The 20,714-nt window shown below is 35.3% G+C and overlaps 2 protein-coding genes and 1 pseudogene across 2 annotated transcripts in view; all 3 read left to right on the top strand.

The window, feature by feature from the left end:
• LOC136836411 (ras-related and estrogen-regulated growth inhibitor-like) overlaps positions 1 to 6,428 on the top strand; it is a 21,350-nt gene extending 14,922 nt beyond the window's left edge. Inside the window, exons 3-6 of the mRNA XM_067100621.1 lie at positions 2,482 to 2,615; positions 4,572 to 4,760; positions 5,266 to 5,450; positions 6,236 to 6,428. Coding sequence (XP_066956722.1) covers positions 2,482 to 2,615; positions 4,572 to 4,760; positions 5,266 to 5,450; positions 6,236 to 6,371 — 644 coding nt within the window. The 3' untranslated portion in view covers positions 6,372 to 6,428. The remainder of the gene's footprint in view (positions 1 to 2,481; positions 2,616 to 4,571; positions 4,761 to 5,265; positions 5,451 to 6,235) is intronic.
• Positions 6,429 to 12,983: 6,555 nt separating this feature from the next.
• The window catches only part of LOC136836352 (zinc finger protein 277), a 10,953-nt gene continuing 3,222 nt past the window's right edge, over positions 12,984 to 20,714 (top strand). Inside the window, exons 1-2 of the mRNA XM_067100535.1 lie at positions 12,984 to 13,140; positions 13,473 to 13,648. The gene's annotated coding sequence lies outside the window, so the exon portion shown is untranslated. The remainder of the gene's footprint in view (positions 13,141 to 13,472; positions 13,649 to 20,714) is intronic.
• The window catches only part of LOC136836351 (ATPase family gene 2 protein homolog A-like), a 23,475-nt pseudogene continuing 20,875 nt past the window's right edge, over positions 18,115 to 20,714 (top strand).

The following is a 20,714-nucleotide window of genomic DNA, read 5'->3' as shown; positions in this document are numbered from 1 at the left end:
TCTCTCTCTCTCTCTCTCTCTCTCTCTCTCTCTCTCTCTCTCTTCACTTCAGCTGCTACTCACAACAGTCGACTAATGAATATGTATCAAATTCATAAAAGTGGTTTGTGGCCTGAACATTCTGGCTCTGTGATACGAGCAGAGAGAGAGAGAGAGAGAGAGAGAGAGAGAGAGAGAGAGAGAGAGAGAGAGAGAGTGGTAGGTAGGTCCGAAATAGGAAGTGTGTGCTTCCAGTGTAAACATTTCGTACAAACGCTGTCTGTCTGGAAGGCTGGCGCGACAATCTTCTGTCAGAGTTTTCTAGGAAAGCTGTCCAATGTGTGTAGCTTTATTCTGTGCAAACGTTTTATTCTTTTACATTTTTCTTTTCCATGAGGTTTCACAGTGTCGATAATCTTAGGTTTTTTTCAACTTCAATATGTACAACTTAAAAAATAAATCAATCAAGCAATTCATAAGTTCCCGCCTAGGTCAGATTCTGAAACTGGGCCAACGCTAGACTCATTTTTCCTTCAGATTTCAGAATTCATTATTATTATTAAGCTAACTGTTACCCGTGGCTGGGGTTTATTATATTTACGCATTTCATATATCCCATGATTTTTAGCAGGGTGTATATTTGTGTAATGGACATTTGTTGTGATGAAACTGAAGAGTAATGGGAGCGGTAAGTTAAGGATAAACACGTTGAATTTCATCTATATTCAGTTAAGGACTTGCTTTTTCTTTTCCTTGAAAATTACGTCTGAGAAAGTTCCCTGAGCAAGTAGACTATTTGGCCCAACATTTACCGATTAATTGAATTATATCGTAATTTTTCCATCGTATGTTACTTAAAAACTGTTATGCTTCCAGCTAGTACAAGCTATAAAACAAGACTTAAGTTCTGCGTTAGGCTTACAAGTTGCGTTAGAAATAAACTTAATGAGTTGGATTACATTAAAAGCCTTGTAAAGAAATGACTATTATTATTTGGTGTGACAGACCCAATACGACAACCCCAAACACTCAACTTCCTAACTACATGGTATTCAGAAATTTAATGCTGATACATCAAGCTGATGTGTATGCGTTTATATTACAGAAATATGCTAACCATTTTCTTATATCTTTGTCGAGAGATTTTTACTTGTTCCACGAGAATGTCTACACATCTTCAATATTTCAACGTATTTGCTATCTTTCTGTTCCTCTCAGTTTGCATTTTCATATCAGCGGATAGGGTAGTCTTGTTTCAGAAGAAGAAGAAGAAGAGAGAGAGAGAGAGAGAGAGAGAGAGAGAGAGAGCGCACAAGCTTCCCTTCAAACTGACCACAAAAGTACGTACGAATATCAACAGCGGAAAAAAAATCCGTTAGCTGACTTTTTCAAAGTCCGCTGCGCTCAACTTCCGAGTGACATGTTAGAGTAAAAGAGTAAGAGAAACGAGGTGTTCTTACCTACGTTCAAAGTATATACATAGAACTATTACCAAGTAACCGTCAAGACATAACATCATCGTTATCAGGTACTCAGATGAAGAGGGTCAAGCGCAGTAAAAGTGGCGAGTCATCTTTAGTTAGCCTGTGAGCTGGCAACGTTCCACCAAGCTCACCTTGATTTGCCGTTTCCTCATAATCAAGAAAACGCACAACAGGTGTTAATATGTTCCTGAGTTTAGGGAGGAGGATCGGGGGAGGGGATCAGTAGGCTAGTTCTGGTGGACTAGGTGTTTGTCATGATGTCCGTTCCAAGACATTCATAGAATATTAAAATTCATCGTTGTACCGAGAAATGCCTTTCTTTTAGCGTGTTCCTGGACTTCTGGCCCACGCACCCTCATAAATAACAGAAATTTTAATGAAAGTTCTCCAAGAAAATATGCCTAGAACTTTAGTCTATTTAGCGTTATGACACAGGCAGTGTTGCATTTTGGTTTATGAATTTTGCCAATTCACGTAACGAGTTCCGGTTCAATGTTTGCTTACTAAAACTGGAGAGGATGCTCAATGTTAAATAAAATTCTGTCCCAAGCAACAAATGCTTCATCATTATTATTCATAATTCTGTCGATTCAGAAACGCGCCCACTCTACTTTGTGATTCATGCTGTTTATTGCGCATACTTCCTTGTTTGTAAGAAATGGTTTGCTCGGAGTAAATTTATTGAAGGTTGCACGGTGACACGATTCCTGGGAAGGGGTTGGAAAGGGGTTATCTTTCCTGCATGTAGGCTACAACCAACATTTGCGTTAACGTAAAGTGTGGAAGTTGTTTACTTGTTCAGTTCCTGTATATATTTAAATTGGTTTATTGGTCTAGGTATTATGTCGCTACTTCCTTTATATGTTATTCATCGCTCGACCTTTCATTTTCTTCCATTTTCTAAACTAGTCAGTCAGACTAGGTTTCATCTAGTTCATTTCTGACAAGTCGTGCATGAGGCTAGGTTTGCTTGTAGGTCTTTTGTTATTTTACAGTAATACATTTCCTCTTTCCACAGCCCTCACAGTGAGGTACCTGACAAGGCGGTACATCAGTGAGTACCGTCGAGCAATTGATCTTCTGTATCGCCACACGGTTTGCCTTGATGATGTCACATCTGAAGTGGAAATACTGGACGTTTCTTTAAGAGAAGTAAGTTGCGAATGTTTGTCAGTACCTTTATACACGTGTGTGGAGACGTGTTAACTATTATATTATATTATATTATATTATATTATATTATATTATATTATATTATACAAGTGATGCTTTTGACAATTACAAGGTCATCCACCCAATGTATTGGTCATCACTTAACGTCCACCACAAGAGCAGAGTACTAGGAAATACTGGTCACTGGGACAGGCGCCAACTCGCTTCTCTAACGAGTAGTCATTGTCAAAATTATCTTACACAATTCAGGGATTTCCAAAGAACAAGCGTTGCGTGTTGTGAAACACTTATGTTCCTGTGTCATCTATTTGGGGATTTCTTTTGCCATCGGAAGGTTACGGTTATTGATTTAGGCCTATACTAATTACTGTGATTTTTCTCATTATTATTGTTATTGTTGTTGTTGTTGTTGGCCTACTTTGGGAGGTAAGTATTGCGGTACCTTTCAAGAAATACAGATACTATTACAGATGCCTCCTGATAAGCGTTCTTGAGACGTAGAGCAATGTAAACGCCATATGTTTAAGAGCCAAGTCCATGTATCGGGTTCTTGTCTGCTTTGGGCATGGCCTGTTCATTGTGGGCATTAGATTAGCTAATATAAGAGCATTAAACTGTACATATAAACATGTATAAAAAGGCTATATGGACATTTTAACTCCATCTGTAATGTGAAGTAGATGGTCCAAAGAAAGTTAGACATTGCGTATTTCTTGATTATGACAGATTTTGTAACAGCGATCATCTAGCATATGGTACTGTTTTCTGAATAGACATTTGTATTATTTGATGTGTGTTTTCACTGAAGTAAATATATATTCGTTATAATTGCGCAAACTCTTCCGTGAGGTTTTGTTAGTACTACCTGCAATCAGTGAAAACACTGTTTATGATGCTAGTGAATTAATTCTCCTGACTTGAGCAGAGTAACTGATGAGCGTGGCCTACCTGGACATTATGTTCATGTGTAATAGTATTTATTAAACACATTTTTTCATCTATTACATTTCTTGCGATTCTTTGCTACAACTACCGTCGCCATGCTAGCAAAATAACTATTTGATAAAATTATGTTAAAGTTAAGTTCTTGGATATGACGTGTTGATTCGTGGAAGAATGCTTTTACTTAGTATCATGAGTTACTTGTTTTTAAACTTCGTGCATCATATATATGTTGATTATTTTAATATGTATTTCATCCATGTCAAAGTGTTTCCTAATATATATATATCAGGATTTACTTATCACCCGATATTTCTCAAACATTTATTTTCCGTTCTCCAGATGTTTCTTCATTTTAAAATAATTGTCTTCTCTCACAACAGGATTATTTCCTTCTTCTCAAGTGCTGCTTCCTGAAATCAAATATTTTTATAACTTGTTACTTCTTTCAAATAAAATCTACATTTCTCCCATATAATATATTGCCTCTTGAAAAATCTGCTGATCACGTGTTAACTTTAAAACCTGGATGTTATGCGTTACCTCTCAAAAAAAAAGTCTGAATTTCCTGTATAATCACGTGTTGCTTCTAAAAAAATATATCTGCATATCACCTGTTACCCGTTTAAAATAAATTAAATTTCATTCATGTCACGTGGTACTTCTCGGAAGTGTAAATCACGTGTCACCCCTTTTAAACAATTCTCCTTAATATCACGTGTTACCCATTTAAAATTTCTCCTCAGTATCACGTGTTACCTCTTTAAAAAAAATCTTAATATCACGTGTTACCCTTTAAAAAGAATTCTCCTTAATATCACGTGTTACCCCTTTAGAAAAATCTCTTTAATATCTCGTGTTACCCCTTTAAAAATCATTCTTAATATCACGTGTTACCATTTAAAAAAAACTCCTTAATAGCACGTGTTAGTTCTGAAAAATCCGCAAATCATGTTTGACTTATTTCCTAAACACCTGTGTTTCCTTCTACAGGAGAACGAAGGAGTTTCGGCCTCTCACACCCGCTGGGGGGAGGGCTTCGTCGTCGTTTACTCCGTGGACGACGCGTCGTCGTTTCAGGAAGCCGCCGCCATACTAGATACCCTTCAGAGGTTAAAGGCTCCGCTTTATGTTCCCGTCATACTCCTGGCCAACAAGAGAGACCTCGACCCCGGCAGACAGGTAAATGGGGGAGAGGAATAACAAGCTCTTTGACTTTCATTTTTTGTGTTTTATTTCTACGTCAACTTTCGTTTTAAATGTATATAATTTAAGGTATGGCTATTCTCTTTATATGTCTTGTTCTTTTTGTCCCATTTTTTTAGTGTCTTTCCTCGTTTTGTTTTGTTGTAATGCATTTAATGTAAGATATAGTTATTCTTTTTTTACATCTCTTCTTCCTCTTGCCTCTTATTTGTTGTCTTTCCTCGTTTTCTTTCGTTGAAATGTTTATAATATATGATTAGTCTTCTGGATTTCTTCTCCTTTCTAATGGCACATTCTCTGCAACATACGAATTCAGATCTCTTTTTCGCACACTACAACTCATTTCGACGTCTGCAAGTGCTTGCAAACTGCAATGAAAATTCAGACAAATGCAACATCCATTTATTACTCATCTGTATCACACCTGTGAAAAAACTAACGCCCATGTTACTGACGAGTCACTTGTCCGCTCACGTCACAGGTGTCCGTTGAAGATGGCCAGGCCCTCTCCCTGCAACACGGCTGCCAGTTTTACGAAGTCAGCGCAGCCGAGAGCCACGTGGGAGTCACCCTCGCTTTCCAGGCCCTCCTGAGGGAGACCCGCTCCCTACAACTTACGAGGCCGTTGCCGAGGCAAAGGAGGATATCCATCGTCGCCGTGTCCAGGTATAGATAATGTGTCAGCTTGGTATTTCTCCCGCCAGGTGGCTCTGACGGCCCCACTGACAGATCGCCTAGCGGGCGATGCTATCGGGGCGTCACCAACCTTGTGAAAGATTATTATTATTATTATTATTATTATTATTATTATTATTATTATTATTATTATTGATACAGAAGTGATACATGCAAGTGTGCACTAAAATTATAAAATGTCTAAAAGAAATAAATTCTATTTTATTTATTTTATTCATTTTGTTTTCTTGATTTATCCATTTATGCTCTTTTAGACCTTGTAATGTTCATAATGTGCCTACGCATGTACGATCTCTGTTATTATGTGTTAAAAGAATCTTATTATTATTATTATTATTATTATTATTATTATTATTATTATTATTGGAAAAATGCTTCAACATAACGTGGCTACTTAGTGACGAACAATGTTTACTTTTAAAGTCAAACGTTAATATGTTCAGTTATTATTATTATTATTATTATTATTATTATTATTATTATATGGAACAACACTACACATTACAAAAGTTGTGTTGTTTCTTTTTTTTCTATTCAAATATTCACAGATTCCATGCCTGTACTGGAAAACGAAAATGATATTATATCAATATAGTATAAATATAATACAAGCATTTAGAATAACGTTGAAAATTAATGACCTTATTTGCTTAATACATTAATGACCTTATTTGCATAATACAAGACCTTACTTGCATAATACATTAATGACCTTATTTGCATAATAAATCGATGACCTTATTTGCATAATCCAGGATGATTGGTTCCCTCATCGGCCGAGGATCTGAACCCCCGTCGCCCACCCTCAAGCCCACAGTCATCGTCCAAGAACCGGCAGGAAAACGAGCCCTCAGGAGGAAGGACAAGAAGCGTCCTTCGCTGAGCCTATGATAACTACTGCGCATGCGCATGTGATTTCACACCCACAGCCTCACTGCGCATTTTTTAATTTCCATGTTATATGTATGTATGTATATATATATATATATATATATATATATATATATATATATATATATATATATATATATATGTATATATATATACATATATATATATATATATATATATATATATATATATATATATATATATATATATATATATATATATATATATATATATATATATATATATATATATATATATATATATATATATATATATATAATATATATATTATATATATATATATATATACTCTCTCATGGTGTGTTTCTACAGCAATTAATGGAGTTGTCAAAATTCTACAGAATTTAATGGATTTAAAAAAAAATACACAGCATTTACTGGATGTAAGAACAAATTTACAGCATCTAACGTATTTCACAAAAACTTTACAGCGGTTGATAAATCTACTAGAAAATTTACATCATTTAATGTCTGTAGAAAAGTTTACAGCATTTAATGTATGTAGAAAAGTTTACAGCATTTAATGTATTTTGCAAAAACTTTACAGCAATTAATAGATTTAGTAAAAAATTTACAGCATTTAATGGATGTAGAAAACATTTACAGCATTTCACGTATTTAGCAAAATCTTTACAGCCATTATTAGCTTTAGCAAAAAAAATACAGCAATTAATGGATTTAGAAACAACTTAACAGCATTTAATGAATTTAGAAACAACTTTACAGCATTTAATGGATTTAGAAAACTTTACAGCATTTAATGGATTTAGAAAAACTTTACAGCATTAATGGATTTAGCAAAGAAATTACAACAATTAATGGATTTAGAACATTAGAACAAACTTTACAGAATTTAATGGATTTAGCGAAAAACCTTACATCGTTTAACGTGTTTAGCAAAAGCTTTACAGCGTTTCATGGATTTAGCAAAAACTTTACAGTGATTAATGTTATGTAGCAAACACTTTACAACATTTAATGGATTTAGCAAAATCTTACAGCATTTAATGGATTTAACAAAATCTTTGCAGCAATTAATGGATTTAGCAAAAAGTCACAGCATTTAATGGATTTTAAACAAACTTTACAGCAATTAATGGATTTAGAAAAACTTTACAGTATTTAATGGATTTGGCAAAAATTTTACAGCATTTAATGGATCTGGAAAATCTTTAAAGCAATTAAATTATATAACAAGAACTTTACAGCAGTTAAGAGAGTTTAGCAAAAATTTTACAGCATTTAATGGACTAAGTAAAAACTTCACAGCATTTAATGGATTTAGAGAAAAAACTGCATTTTGTCATATATTCATAATTTCATATATTTATAATTCGGGGCTGACAGAAGAGAGGTGTAAAAAAAAAAATATATTGTCCTGACCTGTCCTGTGAAGTTCCACGGAACCTCTATACTGAATAGCCTAGACTGTGAAAAAAAAACACTTTTTATTGATCTCTTATAGTGGTTGTGCTTTTAATGTAAGTTTGTGTTTGAAACTGCTCCCATTCATCATTTCCTTTATATTCTCATAAGCTGCAAGTGAACCCACAATTCCGTTTTTTCATTACATCAGTATTTATCTATTTTCATTAAGAAATGTCGAAGCAAATTTGTATCATGCTTTTCACTACATCATTATTTTTAGCCTCCATGCTCTGTCATCATAGGCATAAGATATTCTCCTCCATTTTCAAGGCCATGTGCTTTCATACAATTATTTTCACACGGCAATGGCTTTCATTTTCATAATCACATTTAATATATAACCTGTATAGGTGACTACGAAGAACTGAAAGTTAATAATCTAATAACCAGAAAACCAACAAGCCATTGGAAGGAATAATGTGCATTTGATCACATATTCACATACATTTAAGACATATTTCTTTACACATTCACGTTCATGTCATATCAGCATTTTCTTACATATCACTTCACATTTTTGACTGATAGGAAAAGGATTTTTTTTCAATATCATGCTATGATTTTCATGAGTTTAATGCTTTTCTGTTACATATAAAGAGCAACATGACTGAATATGAAGTGGTTCGTATAAATGACGTTTTATGTCTCAGTTACTTTAGCTTTTACTGTCCTGTAATCCTATTTTTGTCGTAGTTACTTTTGTAAATACTTTCCAAGTTTTGTGTGTAGAGCACATTATGGAACTTAAACCTCTTTTCGAGGCGAGAACTGTATCTAACTTGTTTTGAAAATGGAACGTCATTTCATCCTAGTTATTTGCCGTGCAGTGTTTCCTCGTAAATTCAGACTTTGTTAGAACCATATTGTCTCACATCAATTTAAACACTGTTCAGTTTGCTTAAAACTTTCTTTTTTAGGTTTCCTTCGAATTCCTAAGCATTTCACAATTGTAATTATCTGTGATAGTTATCATTTTCATGTATATATTAAGGACAGTCGGTATCATAGGCCTAAGAACGGAAGGTGCTTTCCACTAGGTTAAAAGGACGATTATCATTCATCGGTGCATCTCATTAGTTTGTTCGTGTTCATTGTGCTACGGTGGAGTCCATCCTGGGGTTGGGTCGTTGTCAAGGAAAATATTTTTGTAATAAATTTGGTATTTAGTCATTTTGTTCTTTTCATTTGACCTTTCATAATATATATATATATATATATATATATATATATATATATATATATATATATATATATATATATATATATATATATATATATATATATATATATATAATCTATCGGAGAAGAAATTTAATGAACAATTCAGTGAATTCTTACAATGAAGAATGTAAACTAGACATAATATTTGAATGTCATTAACAATTTAATTTTCTTAGCAACAGCAAGAAATTTAATGGATATGTAGTATACTGGTACATTTTACAAAACAAATAAAAATGGCTAAAAGACGGTTAGTATCTTTTCATTAATACGAAAACCAAATCCTTGAGACTTGAAATAAGCAAACCCTATTTGGATAGTAAAGGTTTATATTTTAAAGTAAAGATGTGTGTAACTGTAACGTTATTCAGGAATTTGTTGTCGTTGAGTGTAAATCTCTCATCTTTCTGGTGAGACATGTTTAAAAGACGAAGAGTGATTGATTTGTGAGTGGCGGTTCTAGACAAATGTTTCATCGCATGTGCTATGAACTACGTTCAGTGTCGCAACCATCAATTGCAACGACCGGCCTTAGAGTCAGGACTAGTGAATTCGTAAACAAATTGTAAAGATAAACCGTCGGGAAGGAACTCTTTTTTTTTTTTTCATAGGTAAGAACCATTTGTGAATCCATTAGTGAAAACGAAGTTAAGCCTTACCAGTATAAAGGGGTCGTAATTTTTTTTAGCATTCACAATAAGATTTCCCAAGTGTTTCCGATCATGCGTGTTTGTGGAAGCGGCTACGGAGCCTGTGCTTGTTTCTGCATTCACCGTCATTTGTAAAATGTGTATATTTATGAGCCTGTATGAATGTACGCAGTGTGTATGTCAGCTGGTGCTTAATATTTTTTTAAGAAAGACAATTGCTTTTTATCCATATCCACGGAAAAATGAACAGTTTAGAAACTATCCATAATACGTGCCGAATATGAATATGTGAGTAGTAAGCAATTATCATCATCAAGATCATTGTCTTGTCACATTGGCTATTGGGACGGAAACCTAATAGCCCTAACCTAACCTAGGCTTAAACTTAATTAAGGAAAGAGCAGTGTTGTAGACTGGGATTTGACCCCGAAGTAGGGAAATCCCATGTTCCTAAGAGAGTGGAGGTTTATAAGTTATAAGGCTAATTTTGAAGGAGTTTAATGTTAAATTTATTTTGAAAATTTGTATTCTGCCAGAAAGAGGCTTAGGTTCAGTGACGCGTTGATTGGGAAGAAGTGTGTTCCGAAATTTACTTTAGTTGTGTAAACTATTATCTGAAGAAGTAAGCATCCATAAAACCATTGGTGAAAAACAGAATGGAAAGCAATAAATACAAATGTACCCTCACGCAGATTATAGGCCTACGTTACGCATTAGTGACAATTGTAAACGGTACTTGGAGTAGTTTCTCGGCTTCTCTTGAACAAAATAACATTAAAAAGACAATGTTGGATGACTTACTGAGATGGAAGATGCTTTACGTAATCCAGCTGCATATCTGGGGTTTAAACTATGTAATGTTATCTTTGATATCTTGGTAATTATGTTACTTTGTTCGGCACCGCGTGAGAAAGGTCTCTTGTAGGTTAGAAATTATATAACACTAGAAAAATGGGAACGTTGTTGCTCACTTCTTGGTTCTGAGGCTGTTCTTCGATATTTCTGTACAATTCCGAGAACGTTATTAGATGGTTCTTTGATATACTCATCTTCACAGCTAAAAATCACTGGAGTTCTTAGATGGCTATGACATTTCCACAGATTTATTTTAAACAATGAGGAATTTTTTATGTTCTTGCAGTGATCCTATGGATTATATTTTTTAATTGATGAAACTTTAAAGAAAAAATCACCACCACATCTAAAAATTTCTCCAAGAAAAAAATGTTCTTCGACAATTTTCACGCCAGTAATACGTTAGCTGGCCGTCCAATCAACTAAGTTGGGCCACGTTGTCCGTGGACCGCGCTTGAATGGGACAACTGAGAAATGCATGGCACCACTGACCCTTATTGCCTTAGACATTCAGGGAACAAGACATGAGGCTTACAGCCTCATTCCAAATTTACTAGTTGTATTAACTGAAGCGTAGCACCTTGCTGGGACACCCCCTCCAAGGAAACTCGTGTTTATAAAAAAGAAAAAACTTCAAAATTTTTATTATGGAGTGTGGTGTTATATGAAATGGCCTTGTTAACGCTTAATATTTTGGCTTTTGGGTCTGTTTGTGACCTGTTGTGGCTTACGCCACTCTTTAGTCACTGGTTTTGTTGCAATTTTATTCAGCACATAGCCCCTCAGTTATACAGAATAAACTGTTTAAAGAACTGCATGTTGCATGTTATTCGTAATACAGAAGCACCGTTATGGAGAGAGCTGGATTCCATTAATTATTATTTTATGCGCAAAAGGAAAGCTTAAAGGGACAGTTCTTACTGAAAAAACAATAACCCTTAATTGCGTCATCGTAATGTAGATGCATGGGAAAATTCTTCAAATTACTGCCTTTTCCCATAATTTCTATCCTCGAGAACATGAGAGAGAAAAGACACCGTCCCCATGTCCTGGGTCTGTGAGAATGGGACAACTGTTATTATTAGGTAATAATTCTGTCCGAGCTATAGATAAACTTTGCAAAAGCAATAGAATAGTTATTGGTTTTTTATATGGAAATACCTGTTTGTCCAATAAGGTCATGATGAAATGTATAGGTTCAGGGACTATACCACTTCTTAGGCATATCTCAGATTATGAGTAGGTTGTGTCTCATTTAAATGGCTCCTCTTTTGTACAAAGAGGTGTGGTTTAGAGGTCAGTTGTGTAACTGTCGTTACCTGCATTCGTTCCACCTTGGGATGAAGGGTTTAGGATTGGAAGGGCCCCTCCTCTTTTGCGTATAAAACAAGGTCTGAAGTGGAAGGCCCCACAGTCAACGTGCGAATAAGCACTATGGTAAGTCAGGTGTTCCTTTGGACCAATTATTTCCGTTATCATTATTTTTTATGAGAAATTATAATAACTCTATATATATATATATATATATATATATATATATATATATATATATATATATATATATATATATATATATATAACATATATATACACACATATATATATATATATATATATATATATATATATATATATATATATATATATATGTATATATTCTGTATATTATTATATATATATGTATACCTCATTCAAAACTGGATGGGTATCTAGTGGAGATATTTATTCAGAAAAATGCACGGATACTTGATAATAAGGACTGTGGGTCCTAGAAAGTTTGTAACTTTTTCTGAATAAATATTCCACTAGGTACCATCCAGTTTGAATGAGGTCCTGTTAGTAATTCTAAGCAATGCACAGAACAATTATGTATGTGATAAAGTTATTATATATATATATATATATATATATATATATATATATATATATATATATATATATATATATATATATATATATATGAAAAATGTGTGTATACGGTGCATATTTAATTTTTTCTAGATGCTTAACGACAAGGATAGGTTTAGGAATCGCTTACGGCGGATAGAGAAGAATTAAGTATTTCTATATGTTTTATGAACCTAAACATTGAAAATCCTTGCCAACTGAAGTGCCTGATATTTAATAGGCCGTCAGATAACAAGAAGCACGAAGCAGTTAAAGCTCTTGGGTACGCTTTAGTGCATAAATTTGGTTGTTTGTAAAATGAACTAAATTTCTCGAATTTCTATGGATTAAGGAGCGGGAGTGGGTGGACCTGGCGACATGTATTCAAGAACCTCTTGCGCTAATTCCCATCAAACCTTATCCCCTGTATATTAGTCAACTTGAAAGTTAGTGAATTCAATTCCTGGTTTTTTTTCAGATGCACATTTCACCTTAATTTGGTTCGTTCCACCCCCTTAAGCCTCACCAACCAGTATCTACAAAGTTCTTTTTTTCATTGTTACCATAGGCACGCCTTTTGCACGTAGCAGGTTTCCTCCTTGTAGTCATCGGATCCTTCGTGGTCCTTGGCGCAGATGGGACTACTGTTACCCCCGAAATGTGTCAAGAGGATATCTCCGCTAAGTGCGGTCCTGACGGAGCAGTTCGTAAGTTATCCGAGGATTTGAATAATTGAATAATGATTATAATGTGCGCACTCTAAGGCAGGCCAGTCCTTGTTTACAAGAGTTCACGTTTATTTGTTCTTTAGAAACTTTCATATCATGCAGATCCACTTTACTGACTCCGAGCGCGTCCAATCCTTTTTTATAGACAGGATTAATAGAGTACTCTATTAATCCTGGATTATAGAGTTCAGGTTTCGTCTTTCTAAAAGTTGCGTTCTTTGCTGAAGTGGCCCCGTTACACAGAAAACTTACCGAAGTGCAACTAGTCCATCTTTTTGTTTATAAACAATTTTCGTTTCTTTTTTTTAAAGCTCAGTTCTTTGCTGATCCCACCGACTGCTCGACGTATTGCGAATGCTCGTCTCAGATTGCATGGAGGTTCCACTGCGCCCCTGGGACCTACTACGACGAAGAGAAGCAATACTGCAACTGGATCGATCAGGTGGACTGCGGCTCTAGACCAAAACCTAGTTTATAAAGATTAAATGTAAGTTACACAATTTTTACGCAATACAAGTACCTAAACAAAGAAAACGATAAATTATTATTTATAACTGTTTGCACCTGAACCAGAATGAAGAACAGTGGGAAAAATAAAAGGCATGATCAGGCTACCTACAGTATATTCAATTATAACCTCAACATTAACAGGCTTAGGTTTGCATGTTGTAGCAATCGTTCTTTCCTGCAGCCAGTCTCGAATTCTCTCCTGTCTGCAGTGGGCTCGATAAAGGCAATTTTTGGGGATGAAGTTGCTAGCCCAAGGACCTTGACCTAAGCAGGCACTGGCACCCATTTACATCTGGGTAAACAGGTCGGAGGTGTATCAAGTGTAATTCCACAGATTTGTAGTCTGTCAAGGGCCCTAAGATCGCTTAGGTCCAGGGTAAATAAAGCATCGCAGCCAGGTCAGTTTAGCCATTTAAATCTTTCTTTTAACGTTAATCCCTTGTTTATGGTTTTGCCTGAAACCTGTCATTTGCTGTAATGTTTCCGCTGTGGCTTTCTATACTGTCCTGTCGCAACGGCAGCTTGAGAGAGATGGTTCATCAAGAAGATAGAGCCATTAAAGTCACCGCTGACCTAAATACCATATGCCTACCACTTGTCGCTGAAACTGAGGTTTGGCAGTGAAGGTAGAGAATTACGTCCCATATCTTGTTTTATGAAAACAATGTGGTTTCCAATGAAAATATTTAAAGTAGAATGCGTTTCTAATGCCAGGATTAAACTCATGGTTATAATTCGAAAACTTTCGCTTAGTGTTTGGCAGACTACAACATACGTGAGTCAATGGCTACACCAGGATCCAGGCTACACCACTCAGCAACGGCACCCACTTCGGGCGAAATTCAAAAACATAATATAATAAGTATTTACATGAATGGAAAATTAATAAATAAAAATATGGCAGAAGCAGATACTAGGCTGTATTTTGAATAAAACAATGTACTTCGAACTCTGTCAGTTTTAGCTGTGAAAGAGAAGCCAAGATATTGAGGCTTGAGCATAGTACGGATCTGAGAACTTGCAAAGCTTTGGAACTGGAAACACAGTAGCTGCAAATACTGATCATGGGTACGAGTTGAAAAATGAGAAATCTTTAGATACTGTAAATATAAGTTAAATGGAAAATGCGATGCGATTTCGTGAATGTTATCAGAAAGTGTTTACGTGGAAAATAGATTAAGGGACCTGCAGAGCGCCTTTGATTAAGGCGAGACCTGGCAGAAAAAACCTACTCTGTAACAACTGTCCCTCCGATCAAATCTACCCAAATTCAATACGCCGATCTCCCATAAGGGGTAGTGACGTCAGTGTATCTCACGAGATGCACTGTAGACACTGCTATGTCTTAAGGTTCTTTGCAGCGTCCCTCCGTCCGATAGTTGCAACCCCTTTCGTCCATTTTACTATTTGTACCTGCTCTCGGATGCAGCTCTCCACCCTCTCCTAACAACTGCGAGGTTTTCCTCCCGTGACACTTTTAAAACCTTGTTACCCTCGGCTTCCCTTCCAGCGCTGAATTATCTCATAGGTCCCAGCACTTGACCTAAATTGTACAGTCATTCAAAAATGTTTTGCAACATGTTCCAGAAGTTTTCGTTCACCTAACAGTAATTTGTTCTTTTGATAATTACAAGGAAATGTAATTTCCTTATGCGACTTTGATTAATCATACGGTTAACAATATAAAAAGAATGGCAAGTGAAAAATCTATTACGAAAAATGACGAAACATTTTGAAAAATTTCACTTCAGATGATTGACAAAAGAGTCAAAAGAAGAAACTATATTTCGAATCCAGAGAAAAGCCATTGACTAATAAAATAATATTGAATAACCATCAGTGAAATTATATATAAATAAAGAAAGAAAGAATTCAACCATTATCGTTGTCAAAACAAAAAGAAAAATCTCATAACGTCGTATGTTATCGTGTGACTCTTCAGGCAGAAGTTTAAACTCTTCACGTGCACCGATAAGATGAGCAACAGACTAAGCTCGCCACAATCATTAGCTTGTTGCATAAGACTAATGTTTCTATCGTAGATATTGCTCGGCAGCTTAGCGTAAACCAAACAACCATGTATAGAGGGGATACAACGACAGAGAGAACGAGGAAACATGATAAAGTCATTGTAAAAAACTGGAGGACAACCCCATTGTTGCATTACCCATCGGATGATCACAAAAGGAACCCTCCTGACTCCCCTGACAGAAATTAATATGATGTTGCTATAAAGAGAGAATATTATCTCATGATGTTATATATAAAGAGAGATATATTACGCTTTCCTCCCTTTTGTTGCTGCTCAAACCATCCGTAACAGGCTACATGAGACCAAGATATTATTCCATCATACTTCTGTCAAGAAAACACTTCATATCAGCGAAACACAAAGAATAGAGGCTGGGGTTTGCGTTGTAATATAATCCAGCGGCCGATGATTTCTGTACGAGTCATCTTTTGCGATGAGGAGGAGACATTCCACTGATGAGCATGGTAGTTCCTATCACTGCTGGCATTTAGCATTAACTAAATTAATGTTGAACTTTTTAGCCAATTTTAATTTTTAGAAACTTAGATAATAAGAAATACAAAAATAGGCGTTATATATTCAGTTAACTTCATAAGAGGCACAAAAATGATAGCCCAAGTAGCAATGAAAGAAATAAGAAATTACACATGATAACGGCATTTTATATATATATATATATATATATATATATATATATATATATATATATATATATGTGTGTGTGTGTGTGTATGTATGTATGTGTGTGTGTGTGTCGATTATATTCTATGTATTACAAAAATAGACGAAATCTGTTAGTCTAGTTCAGTATATTTTATATTAAGTACTAGTTCACAATATACATAGGATTAGTCATTCAAAATTTAATTAATAATAATGTGAAGTAAATCTTTACAAAAGTCGTATTTGTTGATGTTAATAAGACTAATAGTTCAACTTGTAACAGTCGTAGGCCTTCCATGTCTTCAAAGTTCACACATATGAAGAAGATAAAACAACGATAGTGATGGCAGTTGGAGATGAAAATATTAAAACATAATAACAGTGATGACCTCTGAAGTATTACAGTAACATCCTTTAATTAAGTAAAATATGACAACAGTAAGCAGTATCAGAAAAAGCCCTGTTTAAGGGAAACTGCAGGTAATTTCTGGACCCACCACTAGTGTTCAGTTGTTTCACCTTATAACTGAGTTGCAACAGCGCCAGATGTCGCTATTATAAGTTGCCGTCCGAAAAGTTTTGAAGTATGTTGCAAAACTTTTTGAGTGATTGTACATTCCGTTTCATTCAAAAAACGTCAACCGTCTTGTTTCATTAGAAGTTCCGTCTGTAGAATTACCTGCCATTTACTGACTACTGTTTAGGTAATATCTTTGTGGTGTTCTTGGTTACCCAAACTCTTGTGCGAAGGAGCGGGTGTCATTTTATATCTATTTATTAACATCTACTGATTTATAGTAACATAAAATTTCATCAGAGTGAAAGATAGTTATAAACGAATGATGCGTTGCTGTGACATTCGTTAAGGTGTACAAATAGGATTTGGAGCTAATACTAGATTTTTTAAAAACAACGCTTTGCCTCCTCGAGCTCCCTATTGTAAAGTGCAAGATTACGGCAGAACGTTTCCAGCGGTAATTAATAAAGATAGTAGAGGATCTGTTAAGAACGGCCCCCCCCCAAAAAAAAAAAAATATATCCAACACCCTCATGGACAGTTTTGGACATAAAAGCATGACAATAGAAGAAGGGAGGAAATATGACAAAAAAATGGGAAATGAAAATTAATTAAGAGACTGTACAGTGGGTCTTGAAAAGACCTTGGGAGAGAAGGGGAGAGAACGGAAGCTGATGTTCATAGATGGTTTCTGCCAGAATCATTATATTTAAAAATCTGAAGGGCAGGTTCAAAATGTCGGACGTGAAGGCAGACATCCAGGGAAAATACAGGGTTGGGCTGTGCGATCTATGTATAAAAGAAGAAGACTGAACACTAAACATTACTTTCTTGTGAGGAATTAAAGAAAAGAAATTATCTGGGCTTAAATCCAGAGATCCTAAAATCTCCTTACAAAAACTGCGATAATACATGACTAGAAATGAGTAAAAGGAATCATGTTGGTTGTTAAAGCAAGAGACTTAGCACTACCTACTTAGTAGCGATGGTGAAAAGCAAGATAATCAAATTATTACCTCAATAGCGGTAAAAAGCGAAATTAGCCATCAAATTATTTAAATTCATAAGTAACTATAAAGGTGATATTAAAATGAAAAAACCCCAAATATTTAAACTACTATAAAGGTGATATTAAAATGAAAAAACCCTACAGGCCAAATAAACATTGGATAAGTTAAATAAATCAATTTGAAGGTAAAAAAAAAACACTGCTTTAACTACGGTTAGGGCCGTGTGCCCGCAACTGTGTTCACACTTTTCACAGTATTAAGCGTTGGAATCGAGAGACCGTGACGGGACCGCCGTCAACGTGTGCTACGAAATCTTCGAAAGGAATTATCAGCATCGTTCCACGAAAGATAGACATGTTAGCTACTGAACCTTCCTATTTATTGGATCATGGGATAAATATGACAGAGGCCGAAGTGCAGCAGTGAAATAAATACGGTAAGGATTTCCGGTGTGTTTTCTTTAGGGTTTACGCCAAGTCGTATGTATGGCACCGTTATAATTGTTTTGGGAGAATCATATTTTTGACAACAGTGCCTGATGGCCTTAGGGTATTATTAAACTTATATAGACCAGGTCGATAGGCTGAGCCTTGTTTTTGCTGTCATTTTGACCATTTGACATTTACGCCGGAAACGCCCAGGCTAGCCTAGATACTTACGCAAACAAATTTTCCCTACACCCTCCTTCACTAGTTAAGGTAACAGTAATATGGGACTACTGTAGAAAACTATTATTTTTTGTGGGGGAGATATATAGAAACAAAAGCAAAGAAATAGAATATGAGGATGCATCATAGTCGTTCCTAACGTAACGTACAATAGGTTTCCACCTCCTAGGCTACCGGACTGGAGTTGCTGGGGATTCTTTCTTTCTTTCTTTAAATCCTTGGCTGAAAATTCTTATGGACAAACTCAACAGATTATAAAACCTAAAGGATCCCATGGGAAGTAAACCTGCAGAGAGAAAGTTACCCTACAGGAAAAGGTGATGATAATAAATATGAGGGTTCTTGTTGCCCTTGACTACTCAACCTGATTAAAACCAAAGGGCAATTGAGCTGTAAGTTACAGATGAATGTAGGTAGGATTAGCTTGTACATCGTAACGTAATTTAGCTTTCAGAGACAATACCCTACTTGACCCTGGGAGTGGTTTTCTTACCCTGAACCCGCTGGCCTACCTAACCTGACCGAGGTAGCCAGAAATGATAAATATTATGTATTTATGCATCTTGCTTATTTGTTACTCTCTTCGTTAGTATCCCCACTGTAAAAAAAATGGAGGACCCTGCCTTGTCCTCCATAACCTAAGCCAAAGCCCTAATTAATCTTGTTTCTCACTTTGGGATTTGAGAAGCCAATGTTTTGGCAATAGAACAGTTTATCTTGACTTACAATTACAGTAAACTATACTTGAAAATTATCGTAAACCGAACTTTTTTATGATTGTCAAGTCCTAGACTAAACGTCAGTAGTTAGGTCAATGCAAACCTTCAGAATGCAGGCATTCTCTTACCCTAAGGCTGATATAGTGACATTATTGATGCAGCTCCCCTCATATGTTGAATAACTTAATTATTGTTAACCAGTACATTTGAGCTGATAATGTGTACATTGTGCTGCCACTATGGTGACATGCATAATACACAGCCATAGTGCAGCATTAATATCAATGTGGATGTATGAAGTGTGGTTTCACACACTGTTATTGGGGTTATAATTTGTCAAAATGTTGTATGACCTACATTAAAACATTGAAGAAGCCTCTCAATAAAAAAATATAATGAAGGAAAACACTTTATAACATATTCTTATTTGAGTAAAAAAAACCACAATAATGTAACTGATAAACTGTATTTTTCAAGATGCAAAAAACTACAAAAAATGATAAAAACAAGGGAGCTTTTGACCGTTTGCGCAATGGTCCTTTTGGCTGAATAGTACCATTGCGCAAACGGTCAAAAGCTTCGTTGTTTTTATCCTTTTTGTATTTTTTTATATCTTGAAAAATACAGTTTATCATTTACAGTATTGTGGCTTTTTTACTCATTATTTTCGATCACAATATAGTGATGCATCACAGATATTCTTATTTATGAAAATGTTTACATTTTACAGTATTCAGATCACAACTTTTATAAGGCATAAGACAGTGTGTATAAAGTGCCACTCAAGCACTGAAGAGAGAGAAGAATTGAGTTTGGTAAACAGTTTTGAAGACTGTGAATGAAACTGAGTTATGCAACAGTCATAGACCTATTTAAGCTTTTGAACCTGAGCTATAAATGCTTTATACAGTGTTGTGATATCCACACCCAAAATTGTTGTGATCTTCATTCAGTAAGTCATTAACAAACTTTTCAGCTGTGTTAACACCCAGCATATCAAATTGATTCAAGTCAATATGAATCATCTTTCATGTTGATTGGCCACATAAACTTAGTGAAACCATTCACACAAGGTGAATTGAGTCAATTTGAATCACTGATTCAATGCGATTCAAGTCTGGTGCAGCTTGGCCAGTTTTTTCATCAGTTATTGTAGATATAAACACCATGCTACAGACATCCTGATTAATTTAGGTTGAGAGTGATGTGCTATATATGATACTACTTGCAATCCTATGCACCAAGATCAGTATGCCACAGCTGCGCTGTGCTACTGAAATAATATGCATAGAGGATTTAAGTATTTTATTACTTGCCAAAGACCTGTGTATCAGTGGATCATTCTTTCGTATCAGTGGATCATTCTGTCCTGCCACTTGACAGCTCCACATGGTGATACAAAATATTCTCCCAGTGTCACAAACTGACATAGCT

Source organism: Macrobrachium rosenbergii, chromosome 56 (genome assembly GCF_040412425.1).
Source record: "Macrobrachium rosenbergii isolate ZJJX-2024 chromosome 56, ASM4041242v1, whole genome shotgun sequence".
Taxonomy (NCBI): domain Eukaryota; kingdom Metazoa; phylum Arthropoda; class Malacostraca; order Decapoda; family Palaemonidae; genus Macrobrachium; species Macrobrachium rosenbergii.
The sequence above is the reverse complement of the archived record's forward strand: the minus strand, read 5'-3'. Positions and strand labels throughout refer to the sequence as shown.